This window comes from Panthera onca, chromosome D1, assembly GCF_046562875.1.
Source record: "Panthera onca isolate mPanOnc1 chromosome D1, mPanOnc1 haplotype 2, whole genome shotgun sequence".
Lineage (NCBI taxonomy): Eukaryota > Metazoa > Chordata > Mammalia > Carnivora > Felidae > Panthera > Panthera onca.
The window spans coordinates 82187297-82206267 of record NC_138348.1 but is presented as its reverse complement, the minus strand read 5'-3'; the positions used below and the strand labels follow the sequence as shown (position 1 = coordinate 82206267).

Below are 18971 nucleotides of genomic sequence, written 5' to 3'. Positions count from 1 at the left end.
AGGCAATGAATACAACAGATCACTTAGAGTAATACTTCCAAAGGAACATATTTTTGCAGATTCCCTAAAGAAATCCCTAAAGTATAGCCAATAAATATCTGATGTCTTATTATACCAAATTCCTCTCAGCTAAATGCTTTACAATTTTCAAATATTTTTTAGCAGAAATTAAAGAGAAATCCTATTATCATTTTTTTGGATCTTTTACTTTAGAATGTTCCTAGCACAATGTTTGATCTTATAAAAGAATGGATTCAATTACCATAATAAATTTGTGCGTCAAAGAAAGTGATCCTCAAATTAAAGCAGAGGCAACAGCCTCAAAAAGAGCCAAGACCTCACTCCAGGCTGTGTATTGGGTCACATGGTCAGGATCTATGCCCAGGTTGGTCTAACTGATGCCCAGTCTTACCACATAGTAACTCCCATTTCATGATCTGAGTCTCAAGCTTTCCCCTTTTAGCCCTCACTTGTCTGCCATCAATATCTGTTACCTCAAAGACAGTAAGATCATATTTTCACAGGACATTCATTTGCATCTAATAATTCACAAAACATTAAAAAAGAAATTAAACCCACTACAGGTGAGTTCTCCTGGACAACAGGAGAACGACAACCTTATAGTATTAATACTAGTTATATTTTAACAAAACACCAGGCATAATTAATTTGTCCATGAAAACAGTGTGCTTATCACAAGCAAACAAAACAGCCCAAACCTGGATATGTACATTTTATGATAGCCTCGATATGCCATTTTTAAAAGAATGAAAAGAGAAAGTGCTCAAAGATAACTGTATAAAAGAGAAAGCAAATTAAATAGCCAGAAATTGGAAGATGGGAAAGCAAGTAGGGAAAAGATATGAAGACTATAAATTAAGAAAATCACTATCAAATTATTTACAGAGAATTGTTAACACGTGCCATTCCTAGCAAGGGGAAATGGGTTATAATGAGTGACTCAACTAATCAGGATTTACCCCTGACCTGGAGGAGGTTTAAGTCACAAACATTGTTATAGAAGGGATGAAAGGGCAAAGATGCTGGGTAGGAAATCAGGATTACCTGCTGCAGAAAAGGTACCATAATTGGGATCACTTTTCCAGTGGGTATAAACACTTTAAGGTCCTTGACACATATTACTAATTTGCAATGCTATCAGCAGCATACAGAAGGTAAAAGTCTCAGTACACCCTAATTTAAAAAAGGCATTAAAAAATCTTTTAGCTATGTTAATGGATAAAAATGGATACTTTACATTCATTTTCATTTCTCTGACTCCCCATAAAGGGTAACAGCTGTATTTATCATTTGGCTTATCAACTGTCCTGTATCTAGTGTTCACTGATCTGATGACTTCCTAACCACCTTCTTCCCCCATTTATCTTACAGATATTAACCATTTGGTTATGGGTAAATATTCATCACCAACTTACATCTATTAAGAAAATGTTCTCATTGGACAATATGAACACCTACATTCAAGAGGAAGGAAGAGGTGAAAGAAATCTGGAAGACTACAAAGAAAAAGTTGGAAAGTCAATGAAAAGATTGCTAAGGGAACATATATGGCTCCACAGAAGCCCAGGGAGAAGCTTCAGGAAGCAAGGAATGGGATGGTCAAATAAGCAACAGTCCAGTAAAACTATGACCACATATATCCTAAGCTTTAGAATATCTCAGTGTTAAGTTTTCACAAAGTCAACACAGTCATGTATTCAACAGTTACCTGTCAATAAATATGTACCTGACAGAGTACTGAACATAAAGAATGAGACATAGACCATAGTTTAGGAGAACCTGGAATAGGAGTGTGTGCACATGTATAATTTGGAGGGGCTAGTACAATTCAGATAAGTAGAACAAATGGTCAGAAAGAGTCGAAGGCCAAAAGATACCCTAAGGGACTAGTTTCTCCTCTCAGATTAATTTGGTAAGTAACTCCTTTAAAAAACTACATTGTTTATAAAAGATAAAGTGATTTGTAATTCCAAAAGACTAATAACTGAGGACCTGAAAAGAAACATGCACGAACTGACAAACTGTCCACATTAAGAAAAAGAAGCAATCTAAAATGTGTGAGCCTGAAGAAGTTTTAAAAATAGTTGTTTCTGATTTCTAGTTAAGTTCCAGCAGATGCAGCAGCTGCAATCCAACAACAGAGTATGCTAAGGTTCAGCAAACTCTGTGTCACAATATATATAGCAGAGGCTTCATCTCAGAATAACAGATGAATGCAAATTTTAGGCAGGGAAATTTCTTTAAAAGATGAAAGTCTTATTCCATCACATAGCTGATACATGATCCAATTTCCTTTGGGTGAACTGTAGCAAAGTGCAGATGTTTCCTTACTCAATATGTAACCTACTCTGGTTTTACTTACATTTCAAATGTAGACTGCTTTAAATTACTTACACATAAATATCACCTTCAATCTGAGCGCTTTTGGTCATAGATACGCTAATAGTAAAAAAAATGAAGCAAGAAAAATATTTGAAATAATGGTATAAATTTATATATAAATATATAATGGTATACATATTATGACTGTATTTATATTTTTAAGTGTGTTCATATAGACATGGAAAGCTAAATAAAGTTTATCATCATGAAAGGCATTTTAAATATTTTTTAACACTGAGGTTATTTCATTTTATCTATTAAAAAAAATACACCATGATTGGGGCGCCTAGGTGGCTCAGTCAGTTGAGCGTCCGACTTCAGTTCAGGTCATGATCTCACAGATCATGAGTTCGAGCCCCGCGTCAGGCTCTGTGCTGACAGCTCAGAGCCTGGAGCCAGCTTCGGATTCTATGTCTCCCTCTCTCTCTGCCCCTCCCTCGCTCATGCTCTGACTCTCTCTCTCTCTCTTTCTCTCTCTCTCTCTCAAAAATAAACACTCAAAAAACTTTTAAAAAAATACACCATGATTATAATAGCAACCATATGCTAAGTACGGTTTACAGTAACTGTGAAACCCTCATGAAAAAGTAGGTATTATTATTATTATTATTATTATTATTATTATTATTATTATCCCCATTGTGAAATGAGGAAACCAGAGTTTAAGAAAGAGACAGACTTACTAGGGCCACTTGTGTGTGTGTGTGTGTGTGTGTGTGTGTGTGTGTGTGTGTGTGTGTAAAAAGTGAAGAATGGAAGAATGAAGAATGGACATATTCACATTCTCATATGAGATCCCTATGCTGTGTTGACTGCTATGCACAAGGTGACATGCGCAAGTTACTCTTGGTTACAGAGAAAGGCTATCTGAAGAAATAAAAGGTATACAAGGTACCTTCTAGGTCTTAGCACCAAGTAGTAACAACACACACACTATACAGTATCACCAGGTTGCCCTAAGTAAAGGCAAACCCAGAAGAGCTGGACCTCTGTTCTGTACTTCCAAGGTCTAGAACAGTATCTGACATATATCAAGTGCTAATAAATATGCTGAATGAGGGGCACCTGGATGGCTCAGTCAGTCAAGCATCCGACTCTTGATTTCAATTCAAGTCATGATCTCATGGTTTGTGGGTTCGAGCCCCACATCACGCTCTGTGCTGACAGCACACATAAACTTTAAAATAAATAAATAAATAAATAAATAAATAAATAAATAAATATGCTTAATGAATATGTAAGTCAATGTTCCATTCTCTCTTCTTCACATCTCTCCTGGCCCAACACACTGTGAACTTTGTATTTTCTCCTTTTCTCCTCCCCACTGTTGCCACTCTGCACATATGTAAAAATTGCCATTGCCCTATATTTCCATTATGAGATTTTTAAATACTTACCCAGGTATAATGAAAATTAAAAGAACATGAAATGTTTCCTCCTTAAATATCTACCAAGTGATTCTGTTTTTCTTCAACAAATAAAAAGGTCATATCTGAATTTGCTATGGAAAATTATAACTTTGCCTTAAATATACATTTAACTCTCAAACTGCTTTCTATCATAAACAATGTAACGTAAATGTCTATAAACCTACTAAGTTTCTATACATAAAGGAGTTCCAACATAAAGTTACCATATGACCCAATAATTCCATGCCTAAGGATATATCCAAGAGAATAAAAACATATGTCCACACAAAACAGGTACATGAATGCTTGTAGCATTATCAATAATAGCAATAATAATAAGGAAACACCAAAATGTCCTTCAGCTAATAAATGGATAAACAAAATGTGTGGTATAATCATACAATTGAATATTTGGCAATAAAAAGGAATAAAGTACCAATACATACTAAAATATGAATGAGCCTTGAAAACATGCTAAGTGAAAGAAGCCAGTCATAAAAGGCCATAGATTGCATCATTCCATTTACATAAAAATGGTTCAGAAACAAAGTATATTAGTAACAATTGTCAGGAGCTAGGGAAGAGAGATAATGGGTTATGGGGTTTCTTTTAAGGCAATAAAACTATTCTAAAATTAGATACTGGTTCCAAAATATATAAAGAACTCATACAACTTAATAGCAAATAAACGATCTGATTAAAAAATGGGCAGAGGACCTGAATAGACATTTTTCCAAAGACATACAGGCAACAGACATTTGAAAAGGCATTCAACATCACTCATCATCAGGGAAATGCAAATCAAATCCACAATGAGGTGTCATCTCATACCTGTTAAAATGGCTATCATCAAAAAGATAAGAGATAACAAGTGTTGGTAAGGATGTGGAGAAAAGGGAACATTTCTACACTGTTGGCAGGAATATAAATGGTGGAGTCACATGGAAATAGCATGGAGGTTTCTCAAAAAATTAAAAATAGAACTACCATATGATCCAAGAAACCCACTGCTGGGTGTATATCCAAAGAAAATGAAAACAGAATATTGAAGAGCTATCTGTACTAGCATGTCCACTGCAATATTATTCACAATAGTTAAGATATGGAAAAAAGTATCCACCAAAAGATAAATTAATAAAGAAGATGTATATATACAATGGAATATTATTCAGCCATGAGAAAAAAGGAAATCTTGCCATTTGTGACAACTTGGATGGACTGTGAGGGCATTATGCTAAGTAGAATAAGCTAGACAGAGAAGGACAAATACTGTATGGTATCACTTATATGTGGAATCAAAAAAATAAAAATAAAAAATAAAGCAAACTCATAAAAAGAAAGAAGATTGGTAGCTTCCAGGGGCTAGGAGTTAGGAGAAATAGGAGGAGGTTGATGGTAAAGGATACAAATTTCCAGCTATAAGATGAATTAGAGACAAGGATCTAACTTAAAACATAGTAACTATAGTCAATAATACTGTATTATATAATTGAAATTTGCTAAGACAGTCGAACCTAAATGTTCTCACCAAAAAAAAGGATAACTATGTGAGTTGATGGATATGTTCATTAACTAGCTGGCAGGAGTCCATTCACAATGCACAGATAACAAATCACCAATGTGCACATTTTAAGTACGTCACACCTTGGTTCCACATCGTTGTTCAGCCTCTTTCATCCCTCTCTTCAATGGGTGTCACAAAACATCACAGCCAGTCAGCTGTGAATATCCATAGAACTCTAATTTCCATCAGAGCAGTGTCAGGAACCAAGGAAAAAATGGGAAGAAAAGGACATGCACCAGAGTTTAAACCTGGCAAACCTGGAGGCTGTTATTCTCACTCACTCACTCACTGCTACTCCTTGTTCAGGATTAATAACAGTCTCTATTTTCTTTCTGTAACCCCAAAGAGGCTGGCTTTTTCTAGCTCTTCCTTCACTTTGCAAACTGTCCCTGAAGTGTAGGCTCCCCAGGGCAGAGTTCCCCTTAAACTCATAGATCCCTTAAGAAATTGTTTTTGTTGTTGTTTTAAATGATCTGTTTTGTCCTTGTGGTACCATCCAAATATCCTCTCCTGGCGATTCTGACACCAATTCAATAATACTGCCTTTCCTTAACCACCTAGCTAACAGGCTCAATTTAATTATCTCAGGGAGCCAACTGAATCTTCCTCTTCTTTTTTTTTAAATTTTTTTTTTAACGTTTATTTATTTTTGAGACAGAGAGAGACAGAGCATGAATGGGGGAGGGTCAGAGAGAGGGAGACACAGAATCCGAAACAGGCTCCAGGCTCTGAGCTGTCAGCACAGAGCCCGACGCGGGTCTCGAACCCACGGACCGCGAGATCATGACCTGAGCCGAAGTCGGCCGCTTTAACCGACTGAGCCACCCAGGCGCCCCTTCAATTCTTAATGAAATATCTTTTTTCCCCATAATTCCCTGTCCCCAAAACCTTCCAGCAATGTCCCACCAATCTCATCATTTTCTATTCTCACCAATAACCACTAGGATGATCTCACCTCAAATATAATTACATTTACAAAACATCTGTGTGGCATAAGAAACGCCCTGGAAAGTGCTTTTCTAAGCCACTAGTTACCTTCCATAGAGAAACCAATGTGAAAAAAATATCTCTCATAGGCAGCTTGGCCTATTTTATTTTTTAAAATTGCCCAGCAATCTATTTCACTTCTGAGAAGTGCAAGTTGTGACAATCATTTAAATAACTTTTATAGACCACTGACCTGAGCCAACAGAAATAAAGCACCAGCAGATACCCATGAAGTCTCAACATCTATACTGCCTATTCATAATCCCTAAATGCCAACCTAATGCTTCCTTGGTTCCCAGACCATAGCAAATACTTGCTTAAAAGAAAAAAGGTAAACCAAAATCATGCCACATCTTATAATCATTTCCTAACAAATAGATTTAATTTGGGAGACAAATAAGCCCATGCTTTAACATTCAACTAAAGCATTTCCACTTTAAAAATCTCATTTCTACAGAATATGGTAATAATGTTGACAAGACCATTATGTGTTACATGTAGTCTTGAAAAAGAAACCAAAATTATTAGGATCACAATGATCCTGCCTAAAACAAATGAAAATAATGTTACATTTTTATATTATTATGCATTATTTCCATGGCCCACACAAAAATCCTAACAGGAAATATAGAGCAAACATTATTCCCATTTTTGATGAAAAAAATAGGTTCTGAGACAAGTAGCTTGTACCAATGCCACTACTTAGTAGCAGCACCAGGACTAGAATAAAGTTGTAATTCCTATTGCTGTCTGCTGTCCCTTGGATTATCCAGTCCCAAAAATCAGTACACCCAAGCTTGAGCAGTTATAAATAAAGCCTGTTGGAAAAAATATTAAAAAGCAAATTTGTGGTCCTCATTCCATGGCTCATTCATTCCAACAGATATTCAAAAACTTCCTCCATATTATTTACTCTTCTTAGTAAAATGAAATTGGTTGATGTTTAGCAACCACTGAGCATCCACAATGTGGTCACAGCTGACAGAATACCGATATCCTTGGCACCTAGAAGTTTGTATTTGAAAGAACAAGTAAAATGTAATAGAGACACACAGGGGGTATGCCATGTGACTGCACAGCCATGAACTGGAGTGACACATCTACAAGCCAAGGAACATCTTGTACTGGCAACACCCAAAGCTAGAGGAGGCAAGGAAAAATCATCCCCTAGAGCACAGCCCTGCTGACACCTTGATTTTGGACTTCTGGCCTCCAGAACTATGAGAGTATAAATGTCTATTGTTTTAAACTAAAAAAAAAAAAAAAAAAAGTGTTATTTCCAAACATAGGCAGAGAAAATCTAATTTACGGTATCTGGGGGCACAAAATTACAGGACTAACTAAATGCCCTAATCTGGCAAGAGTGAAAAACTGGAGTTTAAAAACTGGAGAAGGAAACAGGAAGAGTTAGAAGGACTCAGATATTCCTTTATGAGATGACCAGGTGGATGAGGCTATAAATGAAGAAATGAGAACACAAAGAGAACAAGGTGGAGAGCAAGAAAGAAATTGTTTTGACACACCATTGAGTCTGAGGTCCCTGAAGTACATCCATGTGGTGATATGCTGGTAAAAATCAGGTCCAGAGCTCAGGAAAATGAGGTTAGGGCTAGAGCCCAGGAGGACATGTTAATCACTCAAGGAAAGCAAACAGTAAAAGGGCTAAGAAGGAATCTTTGTATACTATCAACATTTAAGAGAAGGATACAGGAAATAAACTAAAAAAGGAAGATGAATTCAGCAACATCACATACTAAGAAAAATGGTCCAGTAATGGGAGCTGGGATCCAGAGGAAGTAATAATTAGTGATGTTAGAAAGGGTCACCTAAAGAAAACCAGGATTGACAAGCAGTCAACACAAGCCTTGAAAAGTCCCTCCCTATTATCGCCTATGTTGACATCATTTTTTCATAAGTACACAGCTTTTCCACATCTTCTGCAAATAGTACAGCCCTAGAAAAGTCACCCCCTATTATCTCTTTTGTTGACAGTTTTTAATGAGAACTATCTTCCTCAAATTTTGCACAACCCAACTTTTACAACAGTTGGAAGGCTACCTTCTTATTCCTTTGATTCTCTAGTGTCACATAGTAACTTTTTCATACGAGATACACAAGGCCCAACACAAGTTACAAAACCATAATAAATTCTTTCTCAACCAATTTTAAATTTGCTTCCCCTTGTTTACCTCTCTCACCACTACCACCGCCCCACCGTCCCCTTTTTTGGGCCACATCGTTCATTCAGACGTTGTGAGAAATAAGGAAATTAAATGAAGAAGAGAAAATTCTCACCAAGGCAAAGTAAAATCAATTTACACAGCTTCCATTTGGAAAGGGATAATATACATACTGAATACTCACTTCTATTAGCAGCTTATCACTCTCCTCCACACACAAACATATACCAGTTTTCTAAATTAAATCACCACTTTTACTGTATACTGAAGAGAAAACTGAAGCTGGGTCTTTCATCTGGATAAGCTCCAATTATGTGTTTACACACAAGGGAATACTATTTGGCATGACTTTCATAAACAAGCAGGCAGTATGGCTTTTTAGATTTGTGTGAGGAAACAAAGAAATTCCGCTACTGAGAAATCTGTCTGACTTCCAAATGAAAGGGGTCATAGTGTGTCTACCAACTTTTTCCCAGAGTAAAGCCAAGGTTCATGGAGAACTCTACTAATGTAGCAAGGTTATACATGTGCAGCATTTTTTCTGATTTTTTTTAAATACCACCTGACATTGAGAACCAATCCAGGATGCTTCCCCATCCTTCACAAAATATAAAGCATTGCCCATTGTAGCTAATATTCACCCACGTCAGATAAACCAACAACACACAAAATGTCATGTTTTGATATTTTTAAAATGCCATTAGGAACAGACCTTTATCATAGAATCTAAATATTGGAACTGAAAAGTCTTAATAATTAATATAAAATAATATGCAAAGATTTCATCAGTCTTATTTTTAGACTTTTCTCAACAGATTCCATAAAAAATTACAATTAAAAGAATTACTCTCAAATGGAAAATTAAAAGTCCTAGGAAAATTAGTACTTTATTTTTCTTTTATGCATGCATACCTCTGCAAGAAAGGAAAAATGCTGAAAAAAAACTGGCAGATGCAGATTATCAGCCACTATAAGCCACCTTACTATTCCACAATTTGTTTTTTCTGAAGCAAATCACAGTCCTCACTGAGAGATATACACGTGTGCTTTGTGGTAATGCTTTCTTCTGTGTTGCAATTGGATTCTTGGTAATAAAACAGAATACTGCAGATATGAACTATGACAAACTCTGATTAACCAAGTATCCCCATTAGATGTAATCTTACAGAGAAGGATCCACATTACCAGAAATATCCAGGCCAAAATTTAAATTCACCTGGCCAGGGGCGCCTGGGTGGCACAGTGGATTAAACGTCTGACTTTGGCTCAGGTCATGATCTCACGGTTAGTGAGTTTGAGCCCCACATCCAGCTCTGCTGTCAGCACAGAGCCTGCTTTGGATCCTCTCTCTTACTCTCCCTCTGCCCCTCCCCCACTCCCTCTCTGTCTCTATCTCAAAAATAAATAAACATATAAATAAATAAATTCACCTGGCCAAAGACAAAACTATTAATATAATTATATTTGTAATGACTGTCCTGCTTTCATCCTGCCCCTTTTCCTTTGCTTTCAAGGGCTATTACGATTAACAAATATGTAAATTTCTACACTTATACTAAGCCCAGCCATTACAACTCAGAGTATGGCAGCTGCAAAAGATGAAGCACAGATTCCATGCACTAGACAGCCAGGTTCTTAGCAAATGGTTTTAATTTTCAGGATGAAAGTCAGCAAGAAACAGGTAGCAAGTCCTCGGCTGATGAAGCCAAATCAACTGGGACACACTGTAAGGATTATTAGATCCTGGGCAGAGGTTCAGCAGGCTGGAGGAAAAAGGAAGGCTGGCCCCGCTGCCAGCTGAAGCTGGTGGGTGGCAGGTGGAACTACAGAGGGGACGACACATGCTTAGAAGGCTGAAATGAGTAGAAATTACCATCCAGACAGCAGGGATGGCTGGGGCCAAAAGAAGTGGCAATCACAGCTCTGGCAAGAAACAATTTTCATGAAAGAGATTCAAGACAAAATAAACCCCCTTTCCTCAACCCTTTACCTGTCCATAATAAATATTTCATTGTTGAATATTTAGCAAACATGGCTTAATGGTCTAAATTTTTTAATCTAATATTTCTCTTCATAAATCTGAATAAAATATCTGCCATTTTCTATGTATTCATTACTTAAAATTGCAGTCAGCCCAAAGCAATACTGAATGTAAGCTGTATTATTTTTTTATTTGAGTAATGCTAACATATCACAACCCAATAAACATTGTGCTTTTAAGTTAATAATTCAAAGGATGTTTGTTAAAGCAGCTTTTCAGTGACTTAACATTTTAGTGGTTACCTCAGCTTTCTATACTCTCGGGGTACCTTGATCATAACTGTCAGAGATGGCAGTGTAAAGGTGGTTACTGCTAAGCCATTCTCCCACTAACTCATCCTGTGGCCTCAAACAAGACAGCCCCTCAATTATTACCTGCTGAAAAAGGAAATCCAAGGGAAATAAAGACAATGTAAACGGGTACCCATTAAGTTCATGTTGAGCATCATAAGAGAAGTAAATGGAATTACTCAGCCAGCCCAAATTACTTCCACTTTGATAAGCACCTAGGCTGCCATTTAAATTCACACAAGCGTACTGCTTTTACTTGCAACATCTCTGAAGCAGAACCTGAAAGCACCACATTCCTAATCTACCAGTTCTTAAAATTAATTACAGTTCATTTGAAAGATACAGTTACTTCTGATCATTTAACTCTAATTCTAATGGCTTAAGAACCAAATGAATGGTTGAAGTAATTACACATCCATACCTTTGGTTAGACTGCCCAGCTAAACAAGCAAAACAACCTTAGTGAAAGCCGCAGCAGTGAAGGAGCTCTTGCAGGGTAAACAAGAATCAGCAATGAGTTCCATTTATAAATGGAACCTAGGTCCTAGGTACTAAATAAAACCTAGGTACAAGTTTAAATACAAAAAATGGCCAAACAATAGCAATTTTTACTAAAGGCTGAAGGATGACCAAATAAACAGCACATAACTATATAAAGTCTCAAACTTCTTAAACTTGTCTTTTTCCTTTTAACCCCTTCCCTGTGTCACCAAAAACTCTAGTAGTAAGGTGGGCCCAGAACATACACACAAAATAGTGAAGAAACAAGTGAAACCAGGCTAATGTGAGTTTGAGACACACAACAAGCAGAAGGCAGGTATCCCTCACCCTTTTCACAGTCTCAAGGTAGCCTTTGCATCCCTGGTAAACAACTACTTAATCCCCAGATCACAAGTGTACCATAGCAGCGTAATTCAAACTGGGGTCTGGGAACACAGAGGGCAATAAACACCAGAAATTGTGTGCTTCCCTCTTGCTCATGTCCTAATGTTTTCATTAACTGCATATTTTATATCTAAACTTAGGAGCAATCAACCTCTACCACTCAAATAGGTGCCTTCTTATTTGTGTCATGCATCACGAGTGTCAGGCACTACTCCTTAGGAACAGAGGCAATACAACCACTAAATAAATAGTTTGTGAAAGAGAGGAGGCCATCATCTGGGCAAGCAGTTTTAAGAACTGCAGTTTCAACTGGGAAAAGCAAAGAGAAAATGAATCGTCAACATACAAGACATTATCAGCAATTTTTATACAAGGGGAAATTTCACTTCAGTAAATCATCATCAACCATTAGATTAATTAAATGTAGTTGACAAGCTTTTATATTGGTTTCACATTATTTTATTTAATTCATAAATTGATTTGCTTTTAAGATTGTATGAATAAGCATTAGAATTAGTTTCGTGCTTATATATAACTACCATAATAAATAACTGACTCTAATATTAGAGTCCACTAACTTTTCTTCCCTCTAAAAGAAGCCTAGACATAGAAGTTTGAGAAATATCCAAAATGCAGAGAAGATACCTGGACAATTCCACCTTAAGGCAATGAAAGGAAGCACTGGTAATAAGTTTGTTTCTTAAATTGTTTGTTTTGATCCTTAAATTCCACATGAGTGAAATCATGTATCTGTCTTTCTCTGATTTATTTCACTTTGCATTATATCCTCTAGCTCCAACCATGTTGTTGCAAATGGCAAGATTTCATTCTTTTTTGTGGCTTAGTAATATTCCATTATGTACACCACATTAAAGAGAGAGAGAGAGAGAAAAGAGAAACCAAGAAACAGACTCTTAACTAGAGAGAATAAACTGATGGTTACCAGAGGGGGGAAGGGGCATGTGTGAAACAAGTGATGGGGATTAAAGAGTACTCTTCTCACAATGAGCAGTGAGTAATGTGTCAAATTGTTGAATCACTATATTGTACACCTGAAACTAACACTATACGTTAACTATACTGGAATCAAAATTAAAAACTGAAATAAAAAAAAGAGAGAGAGAAAGAAAAAATAAAGAAGGGAAGGCCCCAAGATGCCACAGGGCAAGTGGAGGAAAGAATGTTCATATACTCCCCACCCAATAATTCAATTAAATGAATACAATTCTATTTCTGTCTATCCTTTTTTTCTCTTTTCTGTTTTTGGGAGGAGGGGAAGTCTATTCTTGCAAGGACAAAGCTCACATAAATATCTAAAATTATAAAGTATAAATTAAAGGGGGAATTTATGAGAGAGCCATTTTGAGGTGACCCTTTGAATATGATCTTTAAAAGAAGAAAATCAATAAGCAAAAATAGCCTATGATTTCACAACTCAAATTTTGAGGATGATACCTGTTAAAGGAACAAAGTTCATAGAATAACATTTGATGAAAAGGGTGGAGGATTTTGAGTCACAACATGAACTAAAACCCAATTCTCCAGTATCAAATATTCTCAAGTATTGCTCACCAAATCTCTATGACATATAACAAAACGAACAAATAATTCTAGTGGTAAGATATTTATAGATCTTCCTTCACTATATAGGAAAGGCAGGGCTCAGAGAGGTTAAGTTACTTGCCAATTACCACACAGCATTTGACAGCACCAGAATTTATTTTTTTCTTTTTTTTAAGTTTATTTTGAGAGAGAGAGAGAAAGAGAGAGAGCACGCACAAGTGGGGGAGGGGTAGAGAGAGAGGGAGAGACAGAATCCCAAGCAGGCTCCACACCATCAGCACAGAGCCTGATGTGGGGCTCAAACCCACAAACCATGAGATCATGACCTGAGGCAAGATCAAGAGTCAGACACTTAACCAACTGTGTCACCCAGGCGCCCCTGACAGCACTAGAATTTAAATTCAGGTCTAGGTTAATCCACTTAATTAGCTGTCATCCATTTTCTTAAAGTAGATGTGAATATGAAAAGCAATAATTTAAAGAATGTTAAGTATCTTACTTATGTTATTTAAAACTGAAATCATGTAGTCAAGCAAGGTTTTCCTTTCTTTATAAGGACCCTTCCAAATACTCTACTAAAGAAACTATTAACCTTAAAAATAACACTGCCAGTTATTTTACCAGCGAAAATGGGTTTATTCGGAAGTAAGAGAAATGCAATCCTGGACAAGCAAGCTATCACAAAACCATAGGTAAATCTAGAAAACAGAGAAGAGGAATGTTATTTTATGGAGAAGTTGGAGAAGTTCTGAACCCCTGTTGTCTGTTATCTATTGGAGAAAAGCACGAGTTCAGAGTGATGGTGCTTTCTCATTGGATGAGTTGCAGGGATAGATTTCTTGTAGGAAATGCAGTGTACATCTTTCCCTGTTGGGGTCTGTAACTGATGATTCTCTCCTGTTGAGATTCTTTTATTAGGGGTCTGTAACTGACAATACTCCTGTAATTGACATTGAATGGTACCTACCAGCCTCCCCTTCTAACATGCTTAGACTGCCTTTGTAGTTTCCCTTCATGTAATTCTCAAAAAAGGTACATCCTGAAGTAAAAATCAAAAAGCATATGAGACTCCTTACCTGGGGCAGCTGGGTGGCTCAGTTGGTTAAGCCTCCAACTTTGGCTTAGGTCATGATCTCTCAGTTCATGAGTTCAAGCCCCACGTTTGGCTCTGTGCTGATAGATCAGAACCTGGAGCCTGCTTTGGAATCTGTGTCTCCCTCTCTCTCTGCCGTTCCCCTGCTCACTCCCTGTCTGTCTCTCAAGAATAAATAAACATTTTTTTAATTAAAAAAAAAAAAGCATAAGTGACTCCTACTGAAACAGTTACATATGTATTAGCCAAAAGTCCATGCCAAAATTCTCACCAGAAAAGCTATGAACTAGGATAGAAATAATAGAAGATGCTTAGATGATGACTGTCAGCTCAGGAAGGCTATATTAAGAAACCATTAATTATTAATGAAAATAACAGCAAAGTTCTAAAAATAAAACTGAAGTGGATAAGGGAGACACTTACTGAAACAGTAGGTACAGAGAATGGAAAGGCATAGTTAGGGAAGGTGAAGGCTCCCTAGAGCAGAAAAAAACAGTCAGAAGGGACAGAACTGGGGAAAGGAGGGCTTCTTGGTGGATCTGGGATAGAACTATAAGCAGGCTTCAAAGTCCTGTAGGCACACTCTTACCCTAGCTGAGCAGCTTCGGAGAGCTGGCACTTAGCAGCTGCAGCCTAGCCTCAATGCATCCTTCCCAAGGGACAGAAGGTGGCTTGGTGGGAAAAAAGCAGTGCCATCATGTGACTTCAAGAGTTCCTCTGCTCCAAATCTCTATTTGGCAGCTGATGCTGGGAATTATTTCAACAAGGAATAAAATGTCTTCCTTCCATAATGATATAAATAACCAAATGTTAATTAAAATAATGTACTCTGGGGCGCCTGGGTGGCGCAGTCGGTTAAGCGTCCGACTTCAGCCAGGTCACGATCTCGCGGTCCGTGAGTTCGAGCCCCGCGTCAGGCTCTGGGCTGATGGCTCAGAGCCTGGAGCCTGTTTCCGATTCTGTGTCTCCCTCTCTCTCTGCCCCTCCCCCGTTCATGCTCTGTCTCTCTCTGTCCCAAAACTAAAAAAAAAAAAAAAAAAAAAAAAAAAAAAAAATAATGTACTCTCATCACAACATCACAAACCTAAGAATTCTAGAAAGACGGCAGGTTGTATATTTAAGCGCTTATGACCAAATGAACAAGACAGGTTCTGCATGTTCAAGGAGCTTACACTGTCATGATTTCCTCACTTATACATGGAAAAACCAACTTATTAAGGATAGGAATCACCTAATTTTTGCAAGACTAGATTAAAAAATCATAATAAAATACATACTATTCCTAGCAAAATAACATGCATTTCAGAGTTTTTATCATAGCTATGGAAGTGTTTTCAATTTTTGAAACACTAAAATTGATCTCCCCAGCAAAATGAGGAGAAAATATCACTTGTAGACCACCTGGCAGCTCCAGCAAGAGTCAGCTTGGCACTTAAGCACTCGGAAATGGGGAAACTCTTTCGGAAGAGGCTAAAATGCAAAGATGCTAGTCCTGAAACCTCAACCAGAGTTTGCAAACCAGAAGGAAGGTGAGTTCACATTTGTGTATGAACAGAATGGAAAGAACTGCATATAAGTTATTTTTTTCACAGATCAGTAAATACTGTTACCAGCAGCAGCCTCAAATTCAGAAATTGAATGAATGTGGGTATAAAACATATCCTCTTTACCCTAGTTAAGTAACACAAGTGACAAGTAAATGTTTTGGCATTTGGGATGGTTAAAAAGATTTGGGAGCACCCTTATTTCAAGATATTTTGCTAAGCTCTATTCTTACCATTAATACATGCTTCAAAATACAGCTCAGATGCTAATGTCTCAGTGTTGGGCACACACACATCCCCAACATGTTGTTACTGACCTTTCACGATGATGGTTCCCCTACATTTGTCCTGGGGATTGCTAGATCTCCTAAAAGCTCTCACTTATGAAAATACCTCACTCACCCAGTCATCAGAGACCAGATAATTCAGGGCTTCATTTCAGTAGCTAAAACCTTCAGAAGCTTCCATTAAGATGCAAATACTTCCTGGGAAAGGTACAAGTTAAGCCTCATCAGTTACATCACTTCATTTTCTCTAAGAGAAACTGGAGTTAAAACTAAGACTGTCCTAGGTCTTAGTAACTGAAAGTGAAAAACCAGCAGATTCAGGAGGGAGTAAAGAAAATCGGCTGGGAAAAGGAAGTGGGGAAAAATCCCTAATGGCAGTTTTTACTTATATAATCATCAGAAATTCTGGTTGACCTTTAACCATCAACTCTCATCCCCAATGACTCGACCAACATCAGATTTACAATATAAACCAAAAATTAAGACGCAACAAAAAAACTGGTAGAGACTAAATCCACTGGTGCCAGGCTGTCTTCGATCATCTCCATCATCCTCCTAATGACAAAATTGTAAATGTCTATTTTTTTAAAAAGCCAATTCTGTGATTGATTGTGCCCAGTGAAGAGCCACTGATACACATAAGAAATCAGTAATTTTCTTTGAATATCACTAAACTACCTTCATTTTATCCTTAAGACAAACTCTTGAATCCCTCCTTCAGGACTTTTTAAAAAGTGTTCAAATCAGGCATAATAAAATTACAAACAAACAAAAAAGGACCAACAGTCTCCAACATTTTTCAAGGAGCGTTATACAAAAAGATAACTTTGAACAACTTTCCTCAAGATACACTCCTGTGTCCAGTGGAGGACTTCCCCTTCTCTGTAGACATTACTTAAGTAAAGAACACCTAAGAACAAACTTTGTTGGCCACCAGCAGGGGAGCTCTTCAGCTTTTGTCCTAAACCCATTCAAACAAAAGAAGCCCCGAGTCCTCCATCCCACCCCTCAAATCCGCACCCTGCGGGGACTCGCCACATCCCTGCGCGCCCTCCATCCGCCCCTGCCCGATCCACTTACTCCTCAGCGCCCCAATGAGCAGAGAGCCGTCCTTGATGAGCTCTTTAATGAACTTGTTGGTTCGCTCCAGCTCAATCTCGTGACACTGCAGGCGCTCCCTGAAATCTGGGCTGTCCAAGTAGGAATCGCTGAACTCCAGAGTAGGCAGCCCCATGGCACAGACGCTACCAGTGGCTGCCGGGGCACGTCCCGGCCGGCGGTGAGGGCGGGAACAGCCGGCGACCGCGGCCGGCGCTGAGGACGCACGATCGCGGGGAACAAGCCAAACGCTAGGGGACTGCGCAGAGGAAATGGGCCCCGAGCGCCGCGCCGCCTTGCACCCGGCTCCCGGGGCGCGCGGACGCCTCCGGGCTCAGTCTTCTTCCCCTGCGGCGAGGAGTGTGCAGACTCTGGCGGTGGGCCGAGGCGCAGGTCCGCTCAAGTCGTTGTCATCAGAGCGCATCGTCGCTGCGAACAGCTAGGCGGCGGAGGCTCCGGGCCGCGGCCGGAGCAGGAAAGTTATCCCACGGCGAGCACACACTTCCGGCACCTCCACTCTCCTACTCTCTTGACAGTCGTTTGTGCTCTGAGCCACTCTGGACAGGCCAGGGAAGCCCTCCCCCTTGGCGGACGCAGGCTCAGAGAGCTTGCAAATCGGGCCTGGGCTGGGAGACCCTCCTCCAGCCGCCGCACTCCCACCCCGCGCCACCCCGCCTCTTCTCCCAGTCACCCTCGGCCGCCACCCACCCGCCCGCACTTGGCTCATGCGCTGCGCGCGGCTGCGGCGTAGTTGCGCTCACGCCTTCGCCAGGGGCGTCAGCTCTGTCTCCTCCCCGGCACCTGGAGCTGACTAGCTCATGGCAACACTTTGCGGTTCTCCACGCCCCAAAGGATCTCAAACTACCAACGTACCTCCCCTACCCGTCTTTCTCACCACCCGCACCCTAAAATTGCCTGGGAGAGAAACCAACTTTAACTTTCCTTGAAGTTTGGGAAGTCATTTTGAACTCCGGTTGAAGATGGTACTTTTTAGCATTAGTTTAGATTTTATTTCACACGTTTCCACTAAATACGTATAAATTCCAGATTGAAAAGTTTTCCTACCTCTTTCCCACCGCTCACTTCCTTGATCCAAGGAAGTCAGAGTTTTTTATACTGAAAATGAAAAGGTTCATAGGCCTTGGGATGTTCCTTGTTTTTCCAAGTAGTTATGAAGGTGGAAAGATTTTAGACCATCCCCATCCCCCAGATACGCACCTTGGACTGAAGGGCTCCCACTTATAGAAGAATACTTACATCACAATACTATATATTTTGTTGGCACCTGGATGGAATTATCCTACAAGCATGAGGATTTTCAAATTGTTGAAGTTGGCTGGAATTCCAAATGAATAGTAAATTCCTACCAAGAGTCAGTTACCCCTTCTCTGATAGAGGATCACCTAATAAATTCCTGTTCTCTCCAAACCTTGACAGCAAAACAAAGTACTGCCTTACATCCAGTCCTGCCATCATCCATAGTATTTCTGAGAACTCTGTTATTTTTCTTAAGAATCTGCTTTTAATTTCTGTGTTTTCATTGCTCTGTACATTTGAACCATCTGTTTAAAAAACTCTTCTACAGATCATGGGAAAAATTCCATTAATGTACTTTACATTTTTCCCA

The 18971-nt window shown here is 38.8% G+C and overlaps 1 protein-coding gene across 1 annotated transcript in view; it reads right to left on the bottom strand.

Moving 5' to 3' along the window:
• Positions 1–18035, bottom strand: part of ARHGAP42 (Rho GTPase activating protein 42) — a 316690-nt gene extending 298655 nt beyond the window's left edge. Inside the window, exon 1 of the mRNA XM_078432969.2 lies at positions 17327–18035. Within this exon, the coding sequence (XP_078289095.1) occupies positions 17327–17480 (154 nt within the window). The 5' untranslated portion in view covers positions 17481–18035. The remainder of the gene's footprint in view (positions 1–17326) is intronic.
• Between the last annotated feature and the right edge of the window lie 936 nt (positions 18036–18971).